The following is a 24,326-nucleotide window of genomic DNA, read 5'->3' as shown; positions in this document are numbered from 1 at the left end:
AAATAAAAGGAATTGTATCTCCCATTTGTACTTAAGCACTTGCTCTTCTTTTGCACAGTATTTGTAATTATGTTCTGTGTTAGGCGTGCTGCTGCAAAACAATAAAAACAGGACACTGAGAGCCAGAAAAAGCCCCACAAGATATTAAATATTATGATTGTATATAGAGAATATTTAGTTTTATCCACATACTTATAATTTCTGTTGCTCTTCATTCTGTGCAGCTCCTACCACCTTCCATCAGGCATTGTTTATGCCTAGAAAAGAATACTTTTTAGAATTTTTTTTAATGAGCATCTGCTGATAGCAGATTCTGGTTTTGTGAATCTGAAAATGAGTTTATTTCATCTTAATTCTTAAAGGATATATTTCAGTGAATTATAAATTGACAGTTATTCTCTTTTAGCCATTAAATATCATACTGTATTGTCTCCTGGTTCTCATTGTTTCTTTTGAGAGCCTAGCTTAATTTAATTTAATTGTTTTTTTTTTTTTTGAGACGAGTCTTGCTCTATCGCCCAGGCTGGAGTGCAGTGGCGCGATCTTGGCTCACTGCAAGCTCCGCCTCCCGGGTTCATGCCATTCTCCTGCCTCAGCCTCCCAAGTAGCTGGGACTACAGGCACCTGCCACTGCACCCGGCTAATTTTTTGTGTATTTTTAGTAGAGACGGGGTTTCACCGTGTTAGCCAGGACAGTCTCAATCTCCTGACCTCGTGATCCACCCGCCTCGGCCTCCCAAAGTGCTGGGATTACAGGCATGAGCCACCACTCCCGGCCTAATTGTTGTTTCTTTAAAAGTAACCTGGCCTTTTTTCTCCCTGACTGTTTTAAAGATACTGCCTATCTTTGGTTTGCAGTAATTTTTACTGAGATGTGCCCAACTTGTGGATTTCTTTGATTTTATCTTGCTTGGGATTCCTAGGACTTCTGAATGTCTTTAATCAGTTTTGGAAAATTCTCAGCCAGATAGTGCTTCTGTGCCATGCTCTCTTTTGTCTTCTTCTGGGGTTCCAATCACATGTGTGTTATATTTTCTCATACTCTGTGTTGCTTACCCTTTCTTCTGTATTTTCTATCTCTTTGACTTACTGTCTTTTGCTCTGATGGGTTTCTTCTAACTGCTCCCGGTTCTGTAATTGTCTCTTTAGTTGCACTTAATCTGCTGTTAAACTCATCTATTGAATTCTTAATTTTGATTATTTGTCACTTCTGGAATTTATATTTGATTTGATTATTTTATAAATCTAAGTGGAAAAAAACCCCTAAAAATAAAAAAGGAAAAAGTTACGTCATTTATACAATAATCTGGAGCTCCTGTTGATCTGTTTCTATTGTCTTTTGGTTCTCATTTATGTGTGATTTTTGTCTCCAAAAGTGTCTCCATTTATGTGTACTTGGTCATCTTTGCTTATGTGCTAGACATTGTATTTTAAAAATTATTTATGTAAATTTAATTAAGCAGCTAAGATGATGTTATCTTCCTACAGAAAAGATTTTCATTTACTTTTGCTAGTAGATGCCTGGAGTCACTAACAATCAGGCGTCAAGATTTTTCTGGGTCACTTATATGACCAAGCAATTGTTTTAATTCTAGTTTATCACTACTCCCCCAGAGAAGCTATTTGGGGTCCCAACTAGAACATGGACTGTTTACCACAGCTCCCATTGTTGGTGGGCCCTGGCTTCCAACTTTTGGCCTGAAAAGGCTTGTGTGTTTTTTTTTGTTGTTTATTTTTTTTGTTTTAATTTTTATTTATTTATTTATTTATTTTGAGACAGAGTCGCCCTCTGTTGCCCAGGCTGGAGTGCAGTGGCACGATCTTGGCTCACTGCAACCTCCATCTCCCCGGTTCAAGTGATTCTCCTGCCTCAGGCTCCTGAGTAACTAGGATTACAGGGACCCACCACCATGCCTGGCTAATTTTTGTATTTTTAGTAGAGATGGGGTTTCACCATGTTGGCCAGGCTGGTCTTGAACTCCTGACCTCAGGTGATCCGCCTGCCTCAGCCTCCCAAAATGCCAGGATTACAGGCATGAGCCACTGCACCCAGCCGGTTTTTTTGTTCTTAAAGAAGTTTTAGGTTCACAGCAAAATTGAACAGAAAGTAGAGTTCTCATATGCTGACTTCCCCCACACATTGACAAGCTTTTAAGTGCATTGTCCAGTGTGCAATTCCTCTCCTGGAATTTGCAATGCCTCCATGAGAAATGTCCCTAAATACAAGGTTTATCTTCTAGATTGTCTTCTCCCAGATCTTGGCTTGATAATTCTTTATTACCTTGTTGGTTTGTGATGCCTTCAACCAGTTGTTTTTTAAAAATCAGTCTAGCTTTTCTAGTTGTTCTCAGTGGGAATGTTGGTCTGAACTATGTAGCCTGCTATTATTGAACACAATTATTCCCTTTCTTATAAATTGTTGCAAGTAGATTGCATATCTGTAAAAGATAGCTGAACCAATTAAGGAAATGGTACAACTAAAAACCTTTTCTGTTAGCCATCATAGTTTTAAAATTATACTTTCAAATATGGAGATATATTATATAAATTAAACTTTTAATTTTAATGTATAATCTTTTATTCCAGCTCGTGATGCTGATGAGCGAGAGAAGTGGATCCATGCCTTAGAAGAAACGATTCTTCGACATACTCTTCAGCTTCAAGTAAGGATCTTTATGTGGCTTCCAGATAGTTCATTAGTTGTTGCTTTCTTTTTTTGTCTGTTTTCTGTTTGTTTTTTAATAACTGTGATGTGATGTAATAGGAACTTACAATTTCTGAGTTGTTTATTTTTCCTTTACAGTGTTAAAATATATAGTAAAGTTATACTCATTTATTTTCTCCTGCTTTCTGCAGGGTAAAATACTGATTTTTGTCTAGAAACAAGACAGTGCAAGACAATGCTGAAAGTGAAATTCTATGTTAAAATATGCCAGATTCATTTTAAAAATTTAATATCTGTAGTCAGTTATCGATACAACCAAATTACATAATTATGCATGATAATAGATAAGTGCTGAGAAGTTCACCTCATTTTCTTGTTAAAGGATTTGGCTATTACCATATGTGTCAGTTAGTACTCTTTCATATGGTAGTGGAAGAAAACTGAACCCAAATTGATTCATGAAGAAGAAAGTAAATCTGGTTAGATGTGGTTTGAATTAGGTAATTCATGTCATGAGGACTCAGATCTCCCATCTCTATTTCTAGGTTCCACTTCTTTTGCATTGGCTTCATTTTCGGATAGGTTCTCCCTTGGTGATGATAAGGTGGTCGTAGCAATGTTAGCCTCACATTTTTGGAACTGAGTCCCTAGGAGGCTATTCTTTCTAGACCTTAATAGGAGTAACACAATTATTGCTGATCACCTTAGCTTTGGCCATGTGTCGAATCCTGACCAATCACTATTTCACAGTCATAGATTCTACCCTGGAGCTGCGAAGTTACTGGCCTCACTAGAAACACATTGCTGATAGGGTGGAAGGTGTGTTCATCCTACCCCACCCCACCCACACCAAAGTCAGAATAGAGAAAAACAGATTTTGGGTGACATGCAACTAATATCTGCCGTACTACACTGAAGATACTTTTCTATGTTTATTCTCCAATGAAAGAGCTTATATTTGTGGCACATAGGGGATTTTGTTTTATTTTAATTTAGAAAATTTAATTGTAGAAAACATGTTTTATAACCCTTTCTGTCTACTTTGTTCTACATCAGGAATTGACTTGTTTAGATAAGGTGGCATAGGGTATCTTAGGCTCTACAAAATAGTAAACCCCCCATCACTTGAAAGTGTTCAAGTAGAAGCTTAGAAAACATTGTTCAAGGATGTGGTTATTAAGGGACTTTAAGAAATGAATATGAAATTGAAGTAGGAAATCTTTAGCCACTCTACGAGTTATGCTTTTTAAAAGCAATTTGTAATTACTGTAGATTTCTTTTAAATTTAGGCAGTTTCATACATGACTATAGCATCATTTTAGCAAATTTGTGATCCTGTAAGAGGAGAATAAGTGTTTTTTATTTGTTTGTTTTTTGTTTTCTTGAGACAGAGTCTCACTTTGTCCCCCAGAAAGTAAATCTAGTTAGATGTGGTTTGTCTCGGCTCACTGCAACCTCCACCTCCTGGGTTCAAGCAATTCTCCTGCCTCAGCCACCACACCTGGCCTAAGAGGGGAGGATAAGTGTTTTAATGATCATATTAGACTGAATGTGGCAGATGACATTTCCCCTCATGGTTGATTAGACTGACATTCAACATTCAACAAGAGCCACCTGCCCTTGGAGGCATTTCTGCCATTATACCCCTACGTAAACCTTCTAGAGTGCTATTACTTACTTGCTTTCCTTCAAATAAGTTTTTTCATTTTTGGCCTCCACATTCTTGTGTGTGATGTCTTTTCTCTGTGAAATGTCTTCTACCCTTTTCTTCAAAGCCTAGTTTAGAACTGACCTCTTCGATGAAGACTGGCCTCTGCCGACTGGCCTTTCCTTCCCCAGTCCCCCAAGTTCAAAATGATCTCTTTCCTTTGAATACTATAGTATTTGCACAATTCACTAACTCCTTATCATATTCTTCTTGTTTATCTGTTGTCAGCTGATGTTGACATCATAAGTTCAGGTTCCTAACTAGATCCAATATTGGAGTTTTTCAGCTTTTGCTAAGAAGAGAGCTTGTATGTTTTTGGGAATAATGGGGAGAAAAAGATAATTTTGAGAAGTCTTAGACTTCTAATAGCTTTAATATTTAAAAGTACATGTAATACAAGAGGTTTTTTCCCCTAAACTTCATGCATAGAGAAGATAGGACATTTAGAAATATAGAATTAATGTTCATTTGACTGGCAAAAGATTATCTTCTCAGAGGTGGCGAAGTGTGGTAAAGAACTTCGCTCTAGAGCCAGAATGTCTGTGTTTGTATCCCAGAGCCCACCACTTATATTTAACCATTAACATTCAACGTACTGTCTCTGAGTTGCAGTGGCCTCATCTATAAAATGGGGATAATAAGAGTACCTACTTCATAGAGTTGTTTTAGTGATTAAATAAACTAACGTAAACTTGCTAGAACTTGATAGACTAACATTAGATGAGAACTGGTGGAAATAATGCCTGACTGTAGTAAGAACTTGGTAAATGTTACTAACACAACTGCTGTTCCTACCATTCCCTCTGCCAGTGCCTGGTATTCAGTAGCACTCAGTAAATGTTAGTTAAATGAAGAAATAATTGAAGGAATGAATGAACAAACGGTTGATGAAGAGATTGCTTGTTTATTGAATATTTTGAGATGTATAACATACTGTCTGTTAGGAACTGTGGGATGGGCGCTCACAGAGCTGTCTTCTATAGGGGTATAGGAGAGGAGACGCAATGATCTCAGCAACCTACCTTTAAAACATATCCTAATATCTACTGCCATGTTAGGTTCTCTTCTTTTGCTTTTTAAAAAAATTTTTTTCACGAAAGTCTTATATGTATTCCCCCCGCCCACTTCAGTTTAAAGATAAGGAAGCTCCTACTACATAGTAGTGCTTCCCAGTCTAATTCTTGACCTCATGGTATTTATATGTACTTTTTTTTTTTTTTTTTTGGAGACAGGGTCTCACTCGTTGCAGTGGCACAATCACAGCTCACTGCAACCTCTGCCTCCCCTGCACAAGTGATCCTCCCACCTCAGCCTCCTGAGTAGCTGGGACTACAGGCATGCACCACCACGCCTGGCTAATTTTTGTATTTTTTTGTAGAGATGGGGTTTTGCCATGTTGGCCAGGCTGGTCTGGAACTCCTGGGCTCAAGCCATCTGCCCACCTTGGCCTCCGAGAGTGTTGAGATTATAGGCATAAGCCACCATGCCCAGCCATGTTTTCCTTTTTCATTGAACTTTATCTCTCCTTTAGCCATTAAACTCCACTGCATTGGTCTTGTCATTATTAAGAGCTAAACCACCTGTAAAATATTAAGTTAAAAAGTGTTTTCTTCGACAACAGTTTTCTTATCTTCATCTTCTTCTGTCACTTTACATCTGAACTTTTAAATTCTCTCATTTTGGTCTGACCCCTACTTCTCCATTTTTCCTGGCCATTTAATACTTTCCTGTTTTGCTCATCCCATTTCCCAATGGAGACCTTCTGGTCTGCTGCTTTATCATTGCTTTTGTTAGAAGACATACAAATGGCAAGGGGGTATATGAAAAGGTGCCTAACATCATTGATCATCAGAGAAATGTAGACCAAAACTACAATGAGATATCATTTCATCCCAGTTAAAACGGTTTTTATTTTCCCCTGAAAGACAGGCAATAACAAAATGCTGGTGAGGATGTGGAGTAAAGGGAACCCTCATACTCTATTGGTAGGAATGTAAATTAGTACAGCCACTGTGGAGAACAGTTTTGAAGGTTCCTCAAAAAACTAAAAATAGAGCTACCACATAATCCAGCAATCCGACTGCTAGGTATAGATCCAAAAGAAAGGCAGTCAATATATGGAAGAGATACCTGTACACCCAGGTTTATTGCAGCACTATTCACGATAGCCAAGATTTGGAAGCAACCTAGGTGTCCATCAACAGATGAATGGATAAATAAAACGTGGTACATAAACACAATGGAGTACTATTCAGCTGTGAAAAAGAATGAAATCCTGTCATTTGCAATCCTGTCTTGAATAGAACTGGAGGTCATTATGTTAAGTGAAGTAAGACAGGTACAAACTTCACATGTTCTCACTTATTTGTGGGAGCTAAAAATTAAAACAATCGAACTTCATGGAGCTAGAGAATAGAATTATGGTTACCAGAGACTGGAAGGGTAGTTGGGCATATAAGTGTGGGGGGAGTGGGGATGGTTAATGGGTACAAAAAAAATAGAACGAATAAGATCTACCTGATAACACAACAGGGTGACTATAGTTAACAATAATTATACATTTAAAAATAACTAGAAGAGTATGATTAGATTATAACACAAAAGATAAATGCTTGAGGTGATGGATATCTATCTACCCTGATGTGATTATTACTTATTTCATGCCTATATCAAAATATTTTATACTCCAAAAAATATATATCTGCCATGTACCCACAAACATTTAAAAATATATATATTGTTTCTGCTATCACCTTTAGAATTTCTTGACTGGATAGTTCGTCTGTATACCATTCTGGTCTTCATTCCCCAGGGCCCCTGTTGTCTGGTTTTTCTGCTTCTAGAACTGTTAGAGGTCACAAAAGCAAGATGGTTGTATCTATCACAATTTTTGTCTGACTTTAACTGGATATCTGTTACGATTTAATAGTCATCTTATTGACTTCTTGTTGGTTTCCAATTGAATCCTCACAGTGGACTTTTTTCATTGTATTCAGAAGCCTGTTCCCTTCTTCATAAATCAAGGCTTTCTTCTTCAACAGTTCGTAGTGACTTCACCTATACTTTATTTCTCTGCTTTGAATATTTCAAAGAAAAAATATTCTTGCTCTTTCCCAAGGTTAACACTACGTACATTCACTTGACCACATGATGTTTTCTTGGAGATTGTGACCTAATTCCATCACCCTTCAGCAGCCCCCACCATTTTCATGGATTCAGCTAAACCTTCTGTAAGATGACTCTTCCCTCCTCCCCCCCAATCTTTATATCTCTTTTGATATGTAGCTTTAGTCTTACTTTTTTTCCTTTTGGATTTTGCCAGTTAGATGTCTCCCTAGAATTCCATTTCAGCATGGCTAAGACTGAGCTTGTCTTCTCTTTCCTCCCCAAAGGAAATTGTGATTAGGGTAGACTGAAGATGACAGAAGGAAACTAAGATCTTCTTCGTCCTTTCAACTCCTATGGAAGCTGAGTTCCAGTAGTCATTCTAAATTTGTTGTGTGTCAGCTTATGGTATCTTTTCATGTCTTTACATTCCGCCAAAGAGGGAGTTCCTTGAAGGGGAGACCAGAGAGCGTGCTGTGCTTCTTAATCCCCTCTTTCTTAACCAGTAAGAGGCATTCAGTAGCTATCTGATGATACTGATTAATAGAGGGGAACTTTTCAGGTTGTGGTTTTTTTTTAACCCTAGTAAGCTTTAGTACAAACTAAATGCTGAGAGATTATCAAGTAAGGGATTGGTCACCACAAGAAGACTCAGGATGTTACATCCTATAGTTTTATAGTATCTTATATTGTACAAAATAAAATGAGTTATAGCAGCTTATCTGGATGTCATACAGGTATAAAAATCAGTTTTATAAACTTGGGTAAATTGGGGCCCATTTTAGAAAAACTCTTGCAGGCTGCGAATGCCAATATATAAGTAAAGTATTATATCATAATATTATTTAATGTGGGCAAACATAAAGCCAGGTATAAATTTCTTAGGTTTAAAATCTAATAGAACTATATATCCAAAAGAAAATTTCAAGTTAAAGATAATATAAAGCAATACAATCTAAATTAACATTAATTTAATGTGATGAATGTTATTGCCTTGCTAAAAGTGGGTCACTACTCACAATGTGCAAATGGTACTCACTGTTAGGATGTAGATTCGTTTAAACTATGGCATACATACACTACCATGTGGAACATGGTGATGTGTTCTCTGTTCTAACTACTGGGAAGCCTTCCTTGGCATAGCACATGTCATGGGGTCACTTGGCTTTAACTTCACATAGATACACCATTTACTTGGTCAGTGTCACTTCTGTGACAAGTAGTATATTGTGCCAATTTGATTATAAGTACAAATATGGGCAATGAAGTAACTTGGTTTCAAGGTTGTTACTAAGCTGAGTAACTGTGTGGCTATACTAATTTTTATAGGCTATTAGAAATGAAAACACAGGAGATTGTTGTAGAGACTTTAGATTCAAGTTTGAAGATGCTTACGCAGATGTTTAATTGAGTTGTATAGACCTTTATGTTTCTTTTCTTTTCTTTCTTTTTTTTTTTTTTTTTTTTTTTTTGAGACAGAGTCTCACTCTGTCACCCAAGCTGGAGTGCAATGGTGCGATCTCGGCTCACTGCAACCTCCGCCTCCCGGGTTCGAGCAATTCTCCCACCTCAGCCTCCCTAGTAGCTGGGATTATAGGTGTGCACCACCATGGCTGGCTAATTTTTTGTATTTTAGTAGAGACAGGGTTTCACCATGTTGTCAAGATGGTCTCAATCTCCTGACCTCATGATCCGCCCACCTCAGCCTCCCAAAGTGCTGGGATTACAGGCGTGAGCCACCGCCCCGGCTGACCTTTATGTTTCTTAACTTTATGCTATACATGAGTTGATATTTCAAAAATTTAAATGGTTTCTATGATTATTCTTTGGGCTAAAAAACTGGGCATTAATTGTCCTCATATGTATTGTTTTTGTAGCTACTTCATGTAGATTTTATTTTTGGTGGTTATCAAAGTGGAATTTTATTTATTTGTTTGTTTGTTTGTTTGTTTTGAGACAGAGTCTCATTCTGTTGCCCAGACTAGAGTACAGTGGTGCAATCTCAGCTCACTGCAGCCTCAACCTCCCAGGCTCAAGCAGTACTCTTGCCTCAGCCTTCTAAGTAGCTGGGACTACAGGCATGCACCACCACACCCGGCTAGTTTTTTGTATTTTCAGTAGAGACGGGGTTTTACCCTATTGGCCAGGCTGGTCTTGAACTCCTGGCCTCAAGTGATCCACCTCCCTCAGCCTCCCAAGGTATTGGGATTACAGGCATGAGTTACCACACCTGGCTGAAATTGGAATTTCATTGGTACTGCCTGTAATTTTATGTTTTTTTTTTAAATTTTTATTTATTTATTTATTTATTTATTTTTTGCCGTCACTAGCTTTTATCTAAAGCCCCTAGAGAGAAGGGCCATGATACCTTGTATACAAGGATATAAGAGTATACAAGGGAACAGGGAGGGCTGAAGGGAACAGGGTGGGCTGGAATAAGCCTCATTAGAAATACTATTGAGTCTGTGGGTAAAACATTATTATACGAAAAGGAGATGTGGTTTTAGGGTGGTGCAATTATTTTTGCACCAGCCTAATAGAATTACAAGTCATTATCAATGGAGACATTGTGAAACCTTTTTTTTTTTTCCAAAAGAACTATCAAGTATGATAATTACATGTCTGCCCAACTTTCGTTATAGACTAACATAACTTAATTGTATTTAAGGTACAATTTAGGAGAGTTGCTGAAAAATTAATCTTTAGTATTGAGATGCCTTGATTCTACCCTCAGTAGCTATAATGGCTTTTGTGTCTGAGTAGACTAATAAAAATCTTTTGAGCATTTTTCTTGACCGTTAAACTACTTCACTGAAGATTAGCTTTTTGAGCATCCATTTTAATTTCGCAATATGTAAGGATCTGTTTATCACAACTGTATTGTTTTTCCCTGGCCTCGTTAGATAATATTTTCATATCATGTAGAAAAATGGGTATTTTTTTCTCCCTTGAAGTCCTCTATTTCCCAAAGGAAGTGGTTGCAATATAGATGTGTCACCTCTTCCACAGCAGATGTGTCACCTCTTCCACAGGTAAAGTAAAATGGAGAAGTAGCCAGTAAAATAGTACATGCTCAATGTGGAACATTTAGAGCATACAGGAAAGTTATTTATTTGGTAAATATTTTTAAAGCACTTACTGTGTTTCATGCATTATACTAGTTGTAGAGGATATAATTGAATACAACTACACGTAGCCCTTGACTTTATGGAACTAGTCTAGTATAAAGATTTAAGATTGCCTGGCATGGTGACTTACGCCAGTAATCCCAGCACTTTGGGAGGCCAAAGCAGGATTGCTTGAGGCCAGAAGTTTAAGATCAGCTTGGTCAACATAATGAGACCCCATCTCTCAGAAAGAAAGAAAGGAAAGAAAGAAAGAAAGAAAGGAAGAAAGGAAGGAAGGGAGGGAGGGAGGGAGGGAGGGAGGGAAAGAAAGGAAAGAAAGGAAGGATGGATTTAGTTAGACAATACAAAGCAGTTTCACTCATCTTGTGGCAAGGAGTTATGTATTTCTAATCAAATTTGGCAGCTCAAGCATTTTCAATAAAATCTACATGTTTTTTTCAGAATAAAGTGACCAACGCAGAATGTTACTTGTAAAAATCAGAGCAATAGTTGCTACCTAAAATAATTTTGAAAATTAAGTGGTACTGAAAGGCTCATATAGCAAAAATATGGCCTCCTGTCATTGTACTTTCCTGCTCCCCAGACTCGCCATTTTCAACATTTTTTTAGTAGTTTATTTTGCCATTTCATAGCATAGTACCTGACATTTTATTCAACAGACATTTATTAAGTACCTAATACATGCCATTCCTTGTTTGAAGGGATGCTAAGCATACAGTGGTGAGCAAGGCATTGTGGGGGTGTATAGAGGGTTTTCATTCCTAACCTGGAACCAAATGTTTCCTTCTGTTGGATAACGTGTTAAAAATTGCAAACAGTTTACAAACTTTTGGAACAATGGTGGCCTTGATCATAAAGTAGGAACTGCTTCTACCGTATGTATGCTAGGTGGTGTATTTGTGACATCTGGCTAATGTTTCTATATGGAAATTGGCTGACTTTAGTTTTGAGACTTCTGGGAACCAGTCAGGCAAAATAGTGAAACTGTATATCCTGTTTCCAAGAGTTGTCTTTCAAGGTTATCTGCTTCATTCATTTGGTCTGACTTGCTAGGCAAATGCCTAGGGTAAATATGATTTGATTAACTAACAACAACAGCAACAACAGTTTTATTCTTTTAGAGCAGTTTTAGGTTCACAGCAAAATTGAGCAGAATGTACAGAGATTTTCCCTATACCCTCCCCTACTATCAACATCCCCCACCAGAGTGGTTTGTTACAATTAATGAACCTACATTGACACATCATTATCACTCAAGGTCCATAGTTTACATTAGAGTCCACTCTTGGTGTTGTGTATGGGTTTGGAGGATTTTACAATGACATTTATCCACCATTATAGTGCCATACATAGTAATTTTGCTACCCTAGAAATCCACTGTGCTCCACCTGTTCCTCCTTCCCTCCTGCCTCATCCCTGACAACCACTGAACTTTTTAATGTCTCCATAGTTTTGCCTTTTCCAGAATGTCATATCATTGGAATCACACAGTATGCAGCCTTTTCAAATGGGCTTCTTTCCCTTAGTAATAGGCATTTAAATTTCTTCCTCATCTTTTCATGACTTGATGGCTCATTTCTTTCCCTCCCTCCCTCCTTTCTTCCTTCCCTTCCTTCCTTCCTCTTCTTTCCTCTTTCTTCTTTCTTCCTTTTTTAAGAGACAAGGTATCTCACTCTGTTGCCCAGGCTGGAGTGCAGTGGCACAATCATAGCTCATTGCAGCCTCAAACTCCTGGGCTCAAGTGATCCTCCTGCCTTAGCCTCTTGCGTCGCTGGGATCACAGGCTCCAGATATTTTAGTGCTGAATAATATTTCATTATCTGGATGTACCACCTATCCATTCACCTACTGAAGAATATCTTGGTGGCTTCTCAATTTTGGCAACTATGAGTGAAGTTGCTATAAACATTGTATACAAGTTTTTATGTGGATGTATGTTGTCAACTGCCTTGGGCAAATAGCAAGGAGTGCCATTGTTGGATCATGTGGTAAACATGTCTTTAGTTTTGTACAGAATTCTAGGTTGGTATTTTTTTCTCTGTCAGTCCTTTATTTTATTTGGAGACAGCCTTGCTGTGTCACTCAGGCTAGAGTACAGTGGCGCCAGCCATCTGGGCTCACTGAAACACTCCGCCTCCCAGGTTCGAGCGATTGTTCCTCGGCCTCCTGAGTAGCTGCTATTACAGGAGTGCGCCACCACACCTGCTAATTTTTGTATTTTTAGTAGAGACAGGGTTTTGCCATGTTGCCCAGGCTGGTCTCAAACTCCTGACCTCAAGTGGTTCACCCACCTCAACCTCCCCAAATCCTGGGATTACAGGCCTGAGCTACCGTGCCTGGCCTCTCAGTACTTTAAATAATCATTTCATTCCACTTTTCTTTCTTTTTTTCTTTTCTTTTTGAGATGGAGTCTCACTCTGTCACCCGGACTGGAGTGCAGTGGCACAATCTCAGCTCACTGCAACCTCCGCCTCCTGGGTTCAAGCGATTCTCCTGCCTCAGCCTCCCAAATAGCTGAGATTACAGGTGCCCGCCACCATGCCCAGCTAATTTTTTGTATTTGTAGTAGAGACAGGGTTCCACCATGTTGGCCAGGCTGGTCTCGAACTCCTGACCTTGTGATTCGCCTACCTCAGCCTCCCAAATTGCTGGGATTACAGGCATGAGCTACCATGCCCGGCCCACTCTTCTTGCTTACATAATTTCTGAGGAGATGTCAGATGTAATTTTTATTTTTGTTTCTCTATAGGCAAGTTGAGTTGTTTTCCCCCTCTAGCTTCTCTCAGGATTTTTTTCTTTATCTTTGATTTTCAGTAGTTTGAAAATTATTTGCCTAGGTGTCGGAGTTTTTGTTTGTTTGTTTTTGTTTTCTCAGGTGTGACTCCAGAAAGGATCTAAAGAGGAGCTTTACAATCTCTTCTCTGGGGTTTGTGGAGACTTCCTTAACCCTTCTGTGTTAGCCCCTTAAAGCACTGCGTCGACCTTGAAAGGGCACAGGAAAGGGTGTCTATGCCATTTTTATGCCATTTATCCTGCTTGGTGTTTTCTGAGCTTTCTTCATCTGTGGTTTGATGTCTCACATTAATTTGTAGAAATTCTGTCATTGTTTCAAATTTTTCTTCACTTCTTTTCTGTTTCTTCTTCTGGTGTTCCCATTATGCTTTTGTAGTTCTCCTACAGTTATTGGATATTTTGTTCCAGGCTTTTTTTCCCTTTGCTTCTCAGTTTTGTAGGTGTCTGTTGAGATACTCTCAAGCACAGATATTCTTTCCTCAGCTTTGTCTAGTTTACTAATAAGCCCATTAAAGGCATTCTTCATTTCCGTTACAGTCTTTTTGATCAGTAGCATTTTTTTTCATTCTTTCTTAAAATTTCTGTCTTTCTGCTTACATTGCCCATCTGTTCTTGCATAGTTTCTACTTTGTCCATTAGAGTTCTTAGGATATTTATCATAACTATTTCAAATTTCTGGTTTAACAATTCCAACATCCCTGCAACATCCAAGTCTAGTTTCGATGCTTGCTCTGTCTCTTCCAGCTCCATTTTTTCCTATTTCATATGTCTTATAATTTTTTCTTGATAGCCAGACATGATGCATTAGGTAACAGGAACTTTTGTGAGTGGACCTTTAGTAATGTGGTGGTAAGGTGTGCATAGAGGGGAAACATTTTCAGTCTGTTAGTGAACTTTTGTCAGCTTCACATGTGCTTCTCAAGTTCATCCTGTAAGTGGGACAGTAGGGCTAGAGAGGACTGAAGTTGGGCATACATAGTAAATACCTTCTCCTACAAAGAAGCCTAGAGGGGATGCATTAGGGGATTTTTTTCCCCCAGTATTCACTGTGATGACCCTTATTGAGCTCCTGGAGGTAAAACTCACAAAACTGTGGTTCTCCTCCCTGCCCATATTACTACGTGTCCCTGGAGTTTATATCTTTCAGACTTGTCTGCACTGAGCTTCCACCAGTTTGTCAAATACAGATCAGGTTTCCCTACCACCCGTGCAGTTGAAAACCCACATACAACTTTTGACTCCCCCAGAGCTTAACTACTCACAGCCTGCTATTGACTGGAAGCCTTGCCAATAACATAAACAGTTGATTAACACATATTTTATACGTTTTCTGTATTGTATATTATATTCTTACAATAAAGTAAGAGAAAGATGTTATTAAGAAAATCATAAGGAAGATAAAACATATTTACTGTTCATCAAGTGGTTCCCGTGGGTGCTGGTTCCCATGGAGATTGCCCCTTGTGAGTTTTTGCTCAGGGAAGTTGTGATTCTCTGAATTTGCCTGTTGGTCTCCTAATTTGGGAGGTATCAGTTTTCCCTGTGACCTCACTTCTCTTACAGATTTAAGAGGAGTTGTTGGTTTTTCAGTTTGTTCAGTGTTTTACATGTTGTTAGAACACAGTGGTACTTCCAAGCTTCTTAACATGCCATATCAGAAATCTGAAGTCTCACCTGATTTGGCTTTTTATATTTTTTCTTCTTTTTTTCTTACATTGCTACCAAAAGCAGTTTTAATCTATGTCTGGGATTACATTAGAGCAGAATGTGATTTCTAGGTAAACATTATTGGGCTCCCTAGCAGAAATAATATTTTTGAAAGTAGTATATGAATTCTGTATAATTAAAATTTTCTTTTCATCTTAATAGGTATAGGTAATAGGCATGGCCTATATTTTTGCTCAACAGACTAAAATAGTAATTTAATCACCTAATAGCCTTAGTTATATAGTTGAAAGATGAGTTGAAAATCTGATTCATGGGTTGGAAATCACCTGTCACATATGAGTTTTAGGCGTTGGTCACTTTGTTTTGAAACAGCTTTGGGGTTTTTTCCTTTTTCAACTCATAATAGGCTTTAACAGCTTTTAGTTTGTTTCTGTTTTTTAACAACATGAGTTGTCAAATTTGATTATAGCTTCTTGGTACAAGATGGATAAATTTGCTTTGTGTTGTGTAATTTTTATTTTAAATGCTACATCTTTTATGAACACTAACTTTATATAAGATTAGGAAAATGAGAACTGCATGTCTGCAACAAATAGCTATCTGTAGTATTAAATTGTGAAAATGTAGACTTTGGACTGGAGCTGGGATCTCTTAATATGTAACTGTAACATAGAGTAAATAAGTATTTTGTCCCTTGTAGGGTCAAACAGTACAGTACACAGGCAGAATTAGAGATGTAGGGCTTTTTTTTTTTTCTTTTTTTTCCCCTGGCTTAGAGAACCGTTTGATCAGCTAATACGGAATTAAGTCCCTAGGGCTGCCCAGGCACAACATTAACTGCTAGAAAAGCAGCTATTAAAGGAAAATTTAAAAGAGTATTAGTGAAGGTTAAATACTGACCATGGACATCTGGCAAAATTGATGTTTTTTTTTCCCCCCTCCACCATTGTTTATAGTTTATTGTTATTTATCAGAGAATTAATGTCTATTTTCAGAATCTGTTACCATAAGAAATCCATTTGAGGACTTAGTATATGCCAGGAGTTCTACTAAATAATGATGATATAGTGCTGAACAGAATTAGATAGGATCCTCACTCCGTTAAGCTTACAGTCTAGTGGTATAGATCAACATTAAAGAATAACACAAATAGAAAGCAGAGCAGTGGTTCATGGGATTGACATGAGAAGCATGAGGCAAGCTCCCAGGTGATGGAAAATACTTTATTTCGTAATTGTGGTGGTTACAAGTGTGCATATGTTTATGAAAACATATTGTACATTTAAAATGGATACATTTTATCACATGTAAATTATGACTCAATAAAGTTAATTAAAAAGAGTAACTCAGGTAGGGTGGTGTGTGCGCTTGTAGTCCAGCTATTCCTGAGGCAGGAAGATCACTTGAGCCCAGGAGTTTGAGTTCAGCATGGGCAACATGAGACCTGTGAGACCTTGTCTCTAAAAAAATTTAAATAAATAACTAAGATAAATGTAAAATTACAGCTGTAGTAAGTTCCACAAAGGAGAGTTACATGGGCTATGATGATGTATGATAGCCAGAACTGACATTGGCAGGGAGGAAATGATGATGAGCAGAAGTAAATAAGTGAAGTGTGGGGATTGATGTCAAGGGGACAGTATAAAAGAAGTAACAGCATGTGCCAAGGCCCTAAAATTGGAAAGTCCTTGGCAAATTAAAGGAGTTTGAAGAAGGCCATTGTGTGCAAAGCAGAAAATAGGTACTACAAGGTAAAAGATGGAGCTAAGAGGTAGGTAAGGCTAAACCTTGTCAGCCATTGTTAAATATTGAATTGTATCCTAAGCACAACTCAGTGGAAAGCAGTTAAAGTTCTTTCATTGGGGGAGGCATTGAAGGGGTAATAAAATTGGTTATAGAAATACTGCTCTGGCCATAGTGTTGAGAATGAATTGGAGTAGCCAGAATAGATTCAAGAAGACTTTAGTAAGATTATTCCAACAGGCCAGGATAGGGTGGTGGCAATGGAGAGAGATGGACAGAATGGAGTGTATTTAGGAGGTAAAAATGACAGAACTTGGTGATGCACTGAATGTGGAATGGGGGAGGTGTCTAGGAGGGCTGCTAGGTTTATGGTTTGCATATTAGCGTGGATGATAGTGGTTTCATTTACTGAGACAGGGAGCCCTGGCAGAGGACCCAGCTTTTAGAGTGGGTAGGGGGAAGGGGAGAGTGCCTCTGGTATTGGGCATTTTGAAGTGATTTACATAAAACAAACTGAAGGTATCTTTAACACTGAGTCCAGCAGGTTAGCATATTTATTCAGCAAGCATTGCGCCTTTTTTTTGTTTGTTTTTGGGGTCTTCAACTCCTGGCCTCGGATCCCCCCGCCTTCCCCCACCCCTCCCAGCCTCCGCCTCCCAAAGGGCTGGGATTACAGGAGTGAGCCACGGCGCCTGGCCAGCATCGCTGTTTGTGCCGTGTGCCCTGTGCTAGGTCTTGCAGTGGGTACCAGTAGAGCCATAAAAGTACAAAAGACAATTGGACGTTTAGTAGGTATAAGAAAAACCAGCAAGAGCGGAAAAGGAGCTGGTCCTCCAGATCAATAAGTTAATCACTTATGTCTGTGAGTCCCTGCATTTTGGGGGATTCTCTGTGGAGGTCCTCTAAGTCCAAACTTTTGATATAATTTGCAGTTTGCGCCATTTGGATTCCTGAAGCATCTTTACAAGCCACCTACATTCCTTATGGAGCTGTGGCACAACAGAAAGCCCACGATGTCTCACCGGATTAATAAAAACACAGGCGCTCACACTTTTGTTTACTGATACAGTATCTCCTCCCCCGGCTCACTCCCTCAACACCCACGCGACACAACTTTCCGGAAGTAAGCAAAATCCGTTATCAAAATGAAACTCCGGGGCCCAGGCTCCACAGCTGCCATAAACTAGATGGCACGTTAGAAGCCGGTGGGTGTAGGTGAGGCACGCTGGCGCCCGCGAGCCCTTCTCCAGTCGCCACCCAGTGGGAATCCGCAGGGCTGGAGCCCCGAAGCTAAGCTGAGCTTCCCAGAGCGCAACCTCCCTTTCCCCCAGCAGCGCCGGCGCCGCATAAGCCGCGTGTCCCCAGGCGCACTCCCCCAAGGTGAGCCCCCGCCCCCCGCGGAGGCGGCTGGGTCTCGGGTCTGGGCGGGGCCCTCCGTACGCCCTCTCGCCGTTGCGCACACCTCCTGCGAGCTGCCGGCGCCGTCGGCCTCTCCACCCAAAACTGGCCCAACCGCCAATCGTCGGCCTCTCACCTCCTACAGCAGGTGACCCATGGCCAATCGCCAGGGGTCTCTTTGCCAGGAGCCGCCAGGGCCAGCCAATCGGGGCGGCCTCTCCGCGGGGGAGGGGACCGGGAAGGGGTGGGGGGGTGAAGGGGGTGTCCCGGGGGACGTGCTGAACCTCAGTCAGGACCGCCTGCGCCGCAGTCCGGGAATCCGGCCGAGGGGGGCAAGAAAAAGGGGTGTCCGGGAGCAGTCCCCGGCTCCCTCCCCTGGAGGCACAGAGGGCGGGGGCCTTGGCGAATGGCTTTCTTGCTGGCCACTTGCGGAGTGAGTAGACCCCGAGGGTCTGGGAGAGGGGCTGGCCCCTACCCCTGAGTCCCCGGGGTCCCGGCCGCCTGCCCCGGGCCAGGCCGGGGCGCCAAGGTCGTGCTCACCCAGCCTCCTCCCCGCTGCCCCCTGGTGTGAGTAGGACGACGTGGCTGCCCGGGCCCCTCTTCCTGGGGAGCTCTCCTCACTTCCTCAGCCTGGATGGAGTGGAGGCTGAGGCCAGGGCCTCCACTTCCACCAAGAGAGCATTCGCCCCCAAATCAGACTTTGGAGGAGGTCTCTTTTTTCCTGTTCATTTTTGTGGAACTCTATTTTCCTTTTGAAAGCTGTCTCAGAATATGTTTTTAAGCAGAAAAGTTAAGCTTTCTCTTATGTGAAAGCTTAATTTTGACCAGTTGCCCGTTAATAGAATCTCCAGTTGCAGGCCAAGTGTTTTTTTGGTGGTGGTTTATTTTTGGCACTGTGTTCGTGCCTGGCCCTGTATTTTTTGTGTATAAAGTAATTACGGATACTATTGTTTTTGAGTATGTGTGTCGGGAAGGAGGTGATTTTATGCTTTTTGGGTAGCTTGTGCAAAAATGCTGAAAACTTTGGTTTAGTTTTATGGGGTTCTCAGCCCAGCCGAGTTATGGAAAGTTGAGTGTAATTAATGGACTAGGAAGCATAGTTGAATAATGCACTTTTTGCTGACCATTCATACAGTATTATAAGTATTTGTTATGAAAGGTTGAGAGATGTATTGAACAAGAAAACTAGCTTTTGCTAATTTGAAGTAATACTTTGTTTTGCTTTTTGATTAAACTGTTTACTTTTAGCTGTATTAAGGAAGATAAAAAATCAAGTAATTCCTAGTTTCTCAATGGAGAAGCTGGAAGCATCTTAGAATAGTAGTTGCAGGTTTAAGAAGTTTTCACAGTGAACGTTAAAACTGGAAATTCTCACGCAGTTATGTATGAATAATCTATCTTGAACACTGCCTGTATTGAACTAAGCAGGTGATGAAGCCCTTTAATGAATACTGTTAGCATCTGTCATTTATTTTTACTTTAAATGTTGTATTGTTTTACTTTTTTTTTTTTTTTTTTTTTAATGTGCAGCCCGACAAGAGACAACCTAAATAAAAATACCGTATTACCTTTCCTAGTTCAGGGAAGGTATATGATTAAAAATCAGATTTGGGCCAGGCGTCGTGGCTCAGACCTGCAATCCCAACACTTTCGGAGGCTGAGGCAGGAGAATTGCTTGAGCCCAGGAGCTGGAGACCAGCCTGGGCAACAAAGCCAGAACCCTCCCCCCGCCTCTGCCCCAATAAAAATTTTAAAATGAGTTGAGCATGGTGGTGTGCACTTGTGGTCCCAGCTGCTTGGGAAGCTGAGGTGGGAGGATCCCTTGAGCCCAGGAGTTTGAGGTTGCGGTGAGCTATGATGGCACCGCTGCACTCTAGCCTGGATGACAGAGAGCAAGAGTCTGTCTCAAAAAAAAAAAAAAAAAAAAAAAAAAAAAGGCGGGCGCAGTGGCTCATGCCTGCCTGTAATCCCAGCACTTTGGGAGGCCGAGGCGGGCGGATCACTTAAGGTCAGGGGTTCGAGACCAGCCTGGCCAACATGGTGAAACCCCGTCTCTACTAAAAACACAAAAATTAGCCGGGCGTGGTGGCGGGCGCCTGTAACCTCAGCTACTCAGGAGGCTCAGGCAAGAGAATCGCTTAAACCCGGGAGGTGGAGTTTGCAGTGAGCCGAGATCGCGCCACTGCACTCCATCCTAGCAACAGCAAAACTCTGTCTCCAAAAAAAAAAAAAAAAAAAAAAAAAACCTCTTAAAGAAAAAAACAGATTTGTAGTCTGATTTGAGAGCTTAAATGAGAAACAAGAAAGATAACAGACAAGTTGCATCTGTTTCCAAAGTGTCCTGAGTTTGGCTTTGACAGAGATGAAGTTGTATTTGGAAGTGCCCTTCAGTAAATACGAGGCTGCAAAGGCTGTCTACTGGTCACGTTCATTTTGGTATTTCTGAAGTTCTATGATGCTTTTAATGTGACATTTTCCAAATGTTTTTTAATGTGAAAAGATTATTATATTTTGTACGCTCAGCCATCCCCACTTCAATCTCTGTTGATATTAAGATTAGCAGGGAATTTAACTGTAAGTTTGGTTCAGCCAGGGAAGAGCATTATTTTGATAGCACTGTGTTCTGCTGGTTGGAAAGTCAGGCACTCTCATGGTATGCACGCTACTGATTAAGAAAGGGGACGATGACAAGAAAATCTGATAATCAGGCTTTTGTTCAGAGAAGCAAATTCTAGGATGTCCCCTGGGATATGTTGAGTTCTATCTATAACTAAACTTTATACTGTAGAGTGATAACAGATATTTATGATGATTCTTATATAGAAAAAAGACTTTATGATTACTGTAGTATATTTAGAAAATTGTATTTAGGAAGCTTTTCAGTAAAGGTTCAAACAAAGATTGTTATGCTTGAAAGAATAGTTCTTATACTGACAATGTAATTAAGCCAAGTATTCCTCCTTGAATATTTTAATGAAGTTCTACCACACACGGGCATTTAAAGCTGCTTTCCATCTTCCTTATTTTCCATCTCCAGTCACCAGGTCCTGTTATGTTTGCCTTAGTAATATATTTCAGATTCGGCACTTTTTTCTAGATGATAATGCTTTAATTCAGGCCTTCATGGTCTCTCACCTAGACTTTTGCAAGGCTTTCTGACTAGTCTGTCATTGGACTCCCCTCACCCATCCTTTTTATCCAAAAACAAATTCGGAGTAGGTCGCTGCTCTTACAGTTAAGAATATGTTTTGGCTCCTCCTTGCCAGAGTCCAGCTGCCCAGCATGTTCTGGAGGCCTTCTTCATATTCTGGTCCTGATTTATCTCTGAGTCCGAACTCAGCTCCAGGTGCTTTACCCACGGTATTCGCTGTGAACTGTTTCTCATTGAGAACATGCTATGGCCTCTCAGAGTTACTTGTCTTTTCACAGCCTTTCCCTCTTGCTTAGATTACCCCACTGTATCTCAAGTGATAAGCCTCCAATTCTTCCTTAGCATACAGCTGCTGTGTTAACCTTTTCTATGATGCCTTCCTTCAGGCAGCGTGAGTTGTTACTCTTGTGTGTGCTACTACAGTACTTTGCTCATATCTCCATATTACAGCCTTCACTAAGTTGTATTGTAAACTTTTTAACATACCTGATTCTTGCTTTAGACCCTGATTTCCTAGAGATCTGGGATTCTTACTCATCTTTGTATCCCCAAGGCCTTTGTCCCTAGTTTAGTGCATAGCACATAGTAGGTGTTCAATAAGTACTTAAGAGATCAACATATGTGACATAATAATAGCCTAAGTGTGTAAACCTTTGACTCAGTTTTACTGGAGTTAGGTTTTTCCCTGCGAGTTAAAAATGTTTCCTAGGTCACCGAGCTCCCTGGTTGCTACCAGACATGAGAAATGGGGGATTTGAAAAATGTTTAGAAACAGTGTTAAAAATGGTGGGCAGAGCCGGGCACGGTGGCTCACACTGTAATCCTAGCACTTTGGGAGGCCCAGGCTGGCGGATCACCTGAGGTCAGGAGTTGGAGAGCAGCCTGGCCAACATGATAAAACCTCATCGCTACTAAACATACAAAAATTAGCTGGGCGTGGTGGTGGGCGTCTGTAAGCCCAGCCACTTGGGAGGCTGAGGCAGGAGAATTGCTTGAACCTGGGAGGAGGAGGTTGCAGTGAGCTGAGGTCACACCATTGCATCCTAGCCTGGATGACACAGTAAGACTCTGTCTCAAAAAAAAAAAAAAAAAAAAGATGGGCAGATTCCCAGCACTCCCCACCTTCTCCCCAATCTATAGGACCTCTAACATGATTAAAATAATACTAATAGTAGTATGAGTACTAATTGGTTCTGGGGTACTGTTAGTATCATAGGAAAAAGCATGTAGGCTAGCTAGAATGTCAGGGAAACTGCTATAAAGGTGAAATTTGAGCTCATTCCAGATGATTAGGTAATGCTTAATTATATTTGCTGTCAATATTATCTCTATTGTCCTTAAAGACATCCTTTGAAGATGATGATAGTGTCTGGCCATAATAGACATTCAATAAATACATGTGTCATTAATGAATGGTTTGGTTACTCTGTATGTGTGTGTGTACATGTGCGTGTGCAGGAGAGAGAGAAGAGAACTGTAGTTCCTCCCATATTGGGGTTCATTTATTTCTGGAGACACCTTTAGGAACTTGGCTTCTTTACTGTATTGACTGAACAACTTGTTTTTGCCAAAATATGCCACTTCAACTGAGTTATTCTGCTTACTCCATTGTTTCTTTGCGTTCTCTGCATTCCAGAGCGTGTTTTAAAATCGGTTGTGTTAGTCTTTCTCACTCAGTTTCAAGGTTACACTAAATGACAGTTTGCTTGAGTTTTGACATATTTTGTCATACCATGGAGGACTTGGCTGCAGTTGGAGCCTATAAATTCTTACTGTGTTTATTTAAATGAAATTAATTTTTATTAAGGTGAATACATAGGCCCCAATAACCAATATGGTTAGGAATTTATCCTCCCGGTGAAACTGGTTGTTTACTTGGAAGTATTGGCATCACAGAATCCTAGAGCTGGAGAGAATTTTCAAGTTCTAATTCCATTTCTACCTTATTATTATTATTATTATTGAGAAATCAGTCTCAGAGAAACCAAACGACTTGCCCACAGTCACATAACTAGAGAGTAGAATGACTAGGACCACAGCCTAGATGACTCTTGCTCTTTTTTCTCCAGAGAGAATCAGGGTGCTGCTCTGGCAGTCTCCATCCCTTGGTCACCTTGCCCCTCAAACCTTAGTACTTATTCCCATTTTTAGCCACTAATTTTGGCTTCCTTGAGATTCAGCATTCAGATCCAAAAAACATCATACATTCTTCTGTAAGAGAATATTGTTCCTCAGTTGGCCTCTTTGTGCTTCCCAGCTCCTCAGTCTGGGAGTATGCCTTTTCTGGTTATTCTCCATTTTCTTGCAGATTTGTTCTCTGCCCTTCTCTCTTCTGTGCTCTAGGAAGCTGACTGTTACAGCTTGCAGCATCTGGGATCCTTTATGCCTTGGCTTCTAGTTGGGGTTTAGCAAATGGGAAGCAGTGACAGAAAATGGAAGGGAGAAAAGGTCTCTGGAGTATTTATTCCTTCTGCTCCTTCTGTGCTTTGAGGCAGTTCTGGCAGTGACTGTCTTACAGCCATACATGTCCACTGAGTAGCTCCTCCTCTGGCCAATGGGAACCTTGTTTCCTTGTTCCTTCAGGCTACTTGCAGCTCCTAATTGCTGAGTACCTTAGCATCTCTTGTTAGTTTTCTTAGCCCTACTCTCACTTCTATAGGTACTATAGTCATTTGATTAAAGAAAAGTTCAAACATTGTATCTGATTATGCTGTTTCCTACCAGGGCCCACTGCTGTAATACTTTACCCGTCCCATTTCTGTTCAAATCCTACACTCTCAATTGCATCCTCTGTGAAAGCTCTCTCATCCTTATAACTTTCTCCTTTGAATTTCTTAATGCCTTTCTGATAACATTTTACCATGCTTGAATCAATTATTTGTAGACAGATATATATTCCCTCTAATAGAATGAAACTCTTTTAGATCTGTATCTGCTTCATCTTGGCATCCCCAAAGCATCCAGCAC

At 40.2% G+C, this 24,326-nt stretch overlaps 1 protein-coding gene and 1 non-coding gene across 50 annotated transcripts in view; one reads left to right on the top strand and one right to left on the bottom strand.

Moving 5' to 3' along the window:
• The window catches only part of OSBPL9 (oxysterol binding protein like 9), a 167,436-nt gene that overhangs the window by 88,661 nt on the left and 54,449 nt on the right, over nt 1-24,326 (top strand). For 42 of the 49 annotated variants that reach the window (XM_015139705.3, XM_015139695.3, XM_077957303.1 and 39 more), the window contains one exon: nt 2,587-2,663. In XM_015139705.3, the coding sequence (XP_014995191.1) occupies nt 2,587-2,663 (77 nt within the window). Of the gene's footprint in view, nt 1-2,586; nt 2,664-18,391; nt 18,642-24,326 lie in introns of those variants that run through there. The other 7 variants (XM_015139724.3, XM_015139715.3, XM_077957420.1 and 4 more) reach the window with 5 other exon arrangements.
• LOC114675129 (small nucleolar RNA SNORA26) lies at nt 13,480-13,601 on the bottom strand. The gene has a single exon (XR_003726225.1). It is a non-coding gene; the product is annotated as a small nucleolar RNA SNORA26 (small nucleolar RNA).

Source organism: Macaca mulatta, chromosome 1, assembly GCF_049350105.2.
Source record: "Macaca mulatta isolate MMU2019108-1 chromosome 1, T2T-MMU8v2.0, whole genome shotgun sequence".
NCBI classification, from domain to species: Eukaryota; Metazoa; Chordata; class Mammalia; order Primates; family Cercopithecidae; genus Macaca; species Macaca mulatta.
This window is presented reverse-complemented; position numbering and strand designations above follow the sequence as displayed.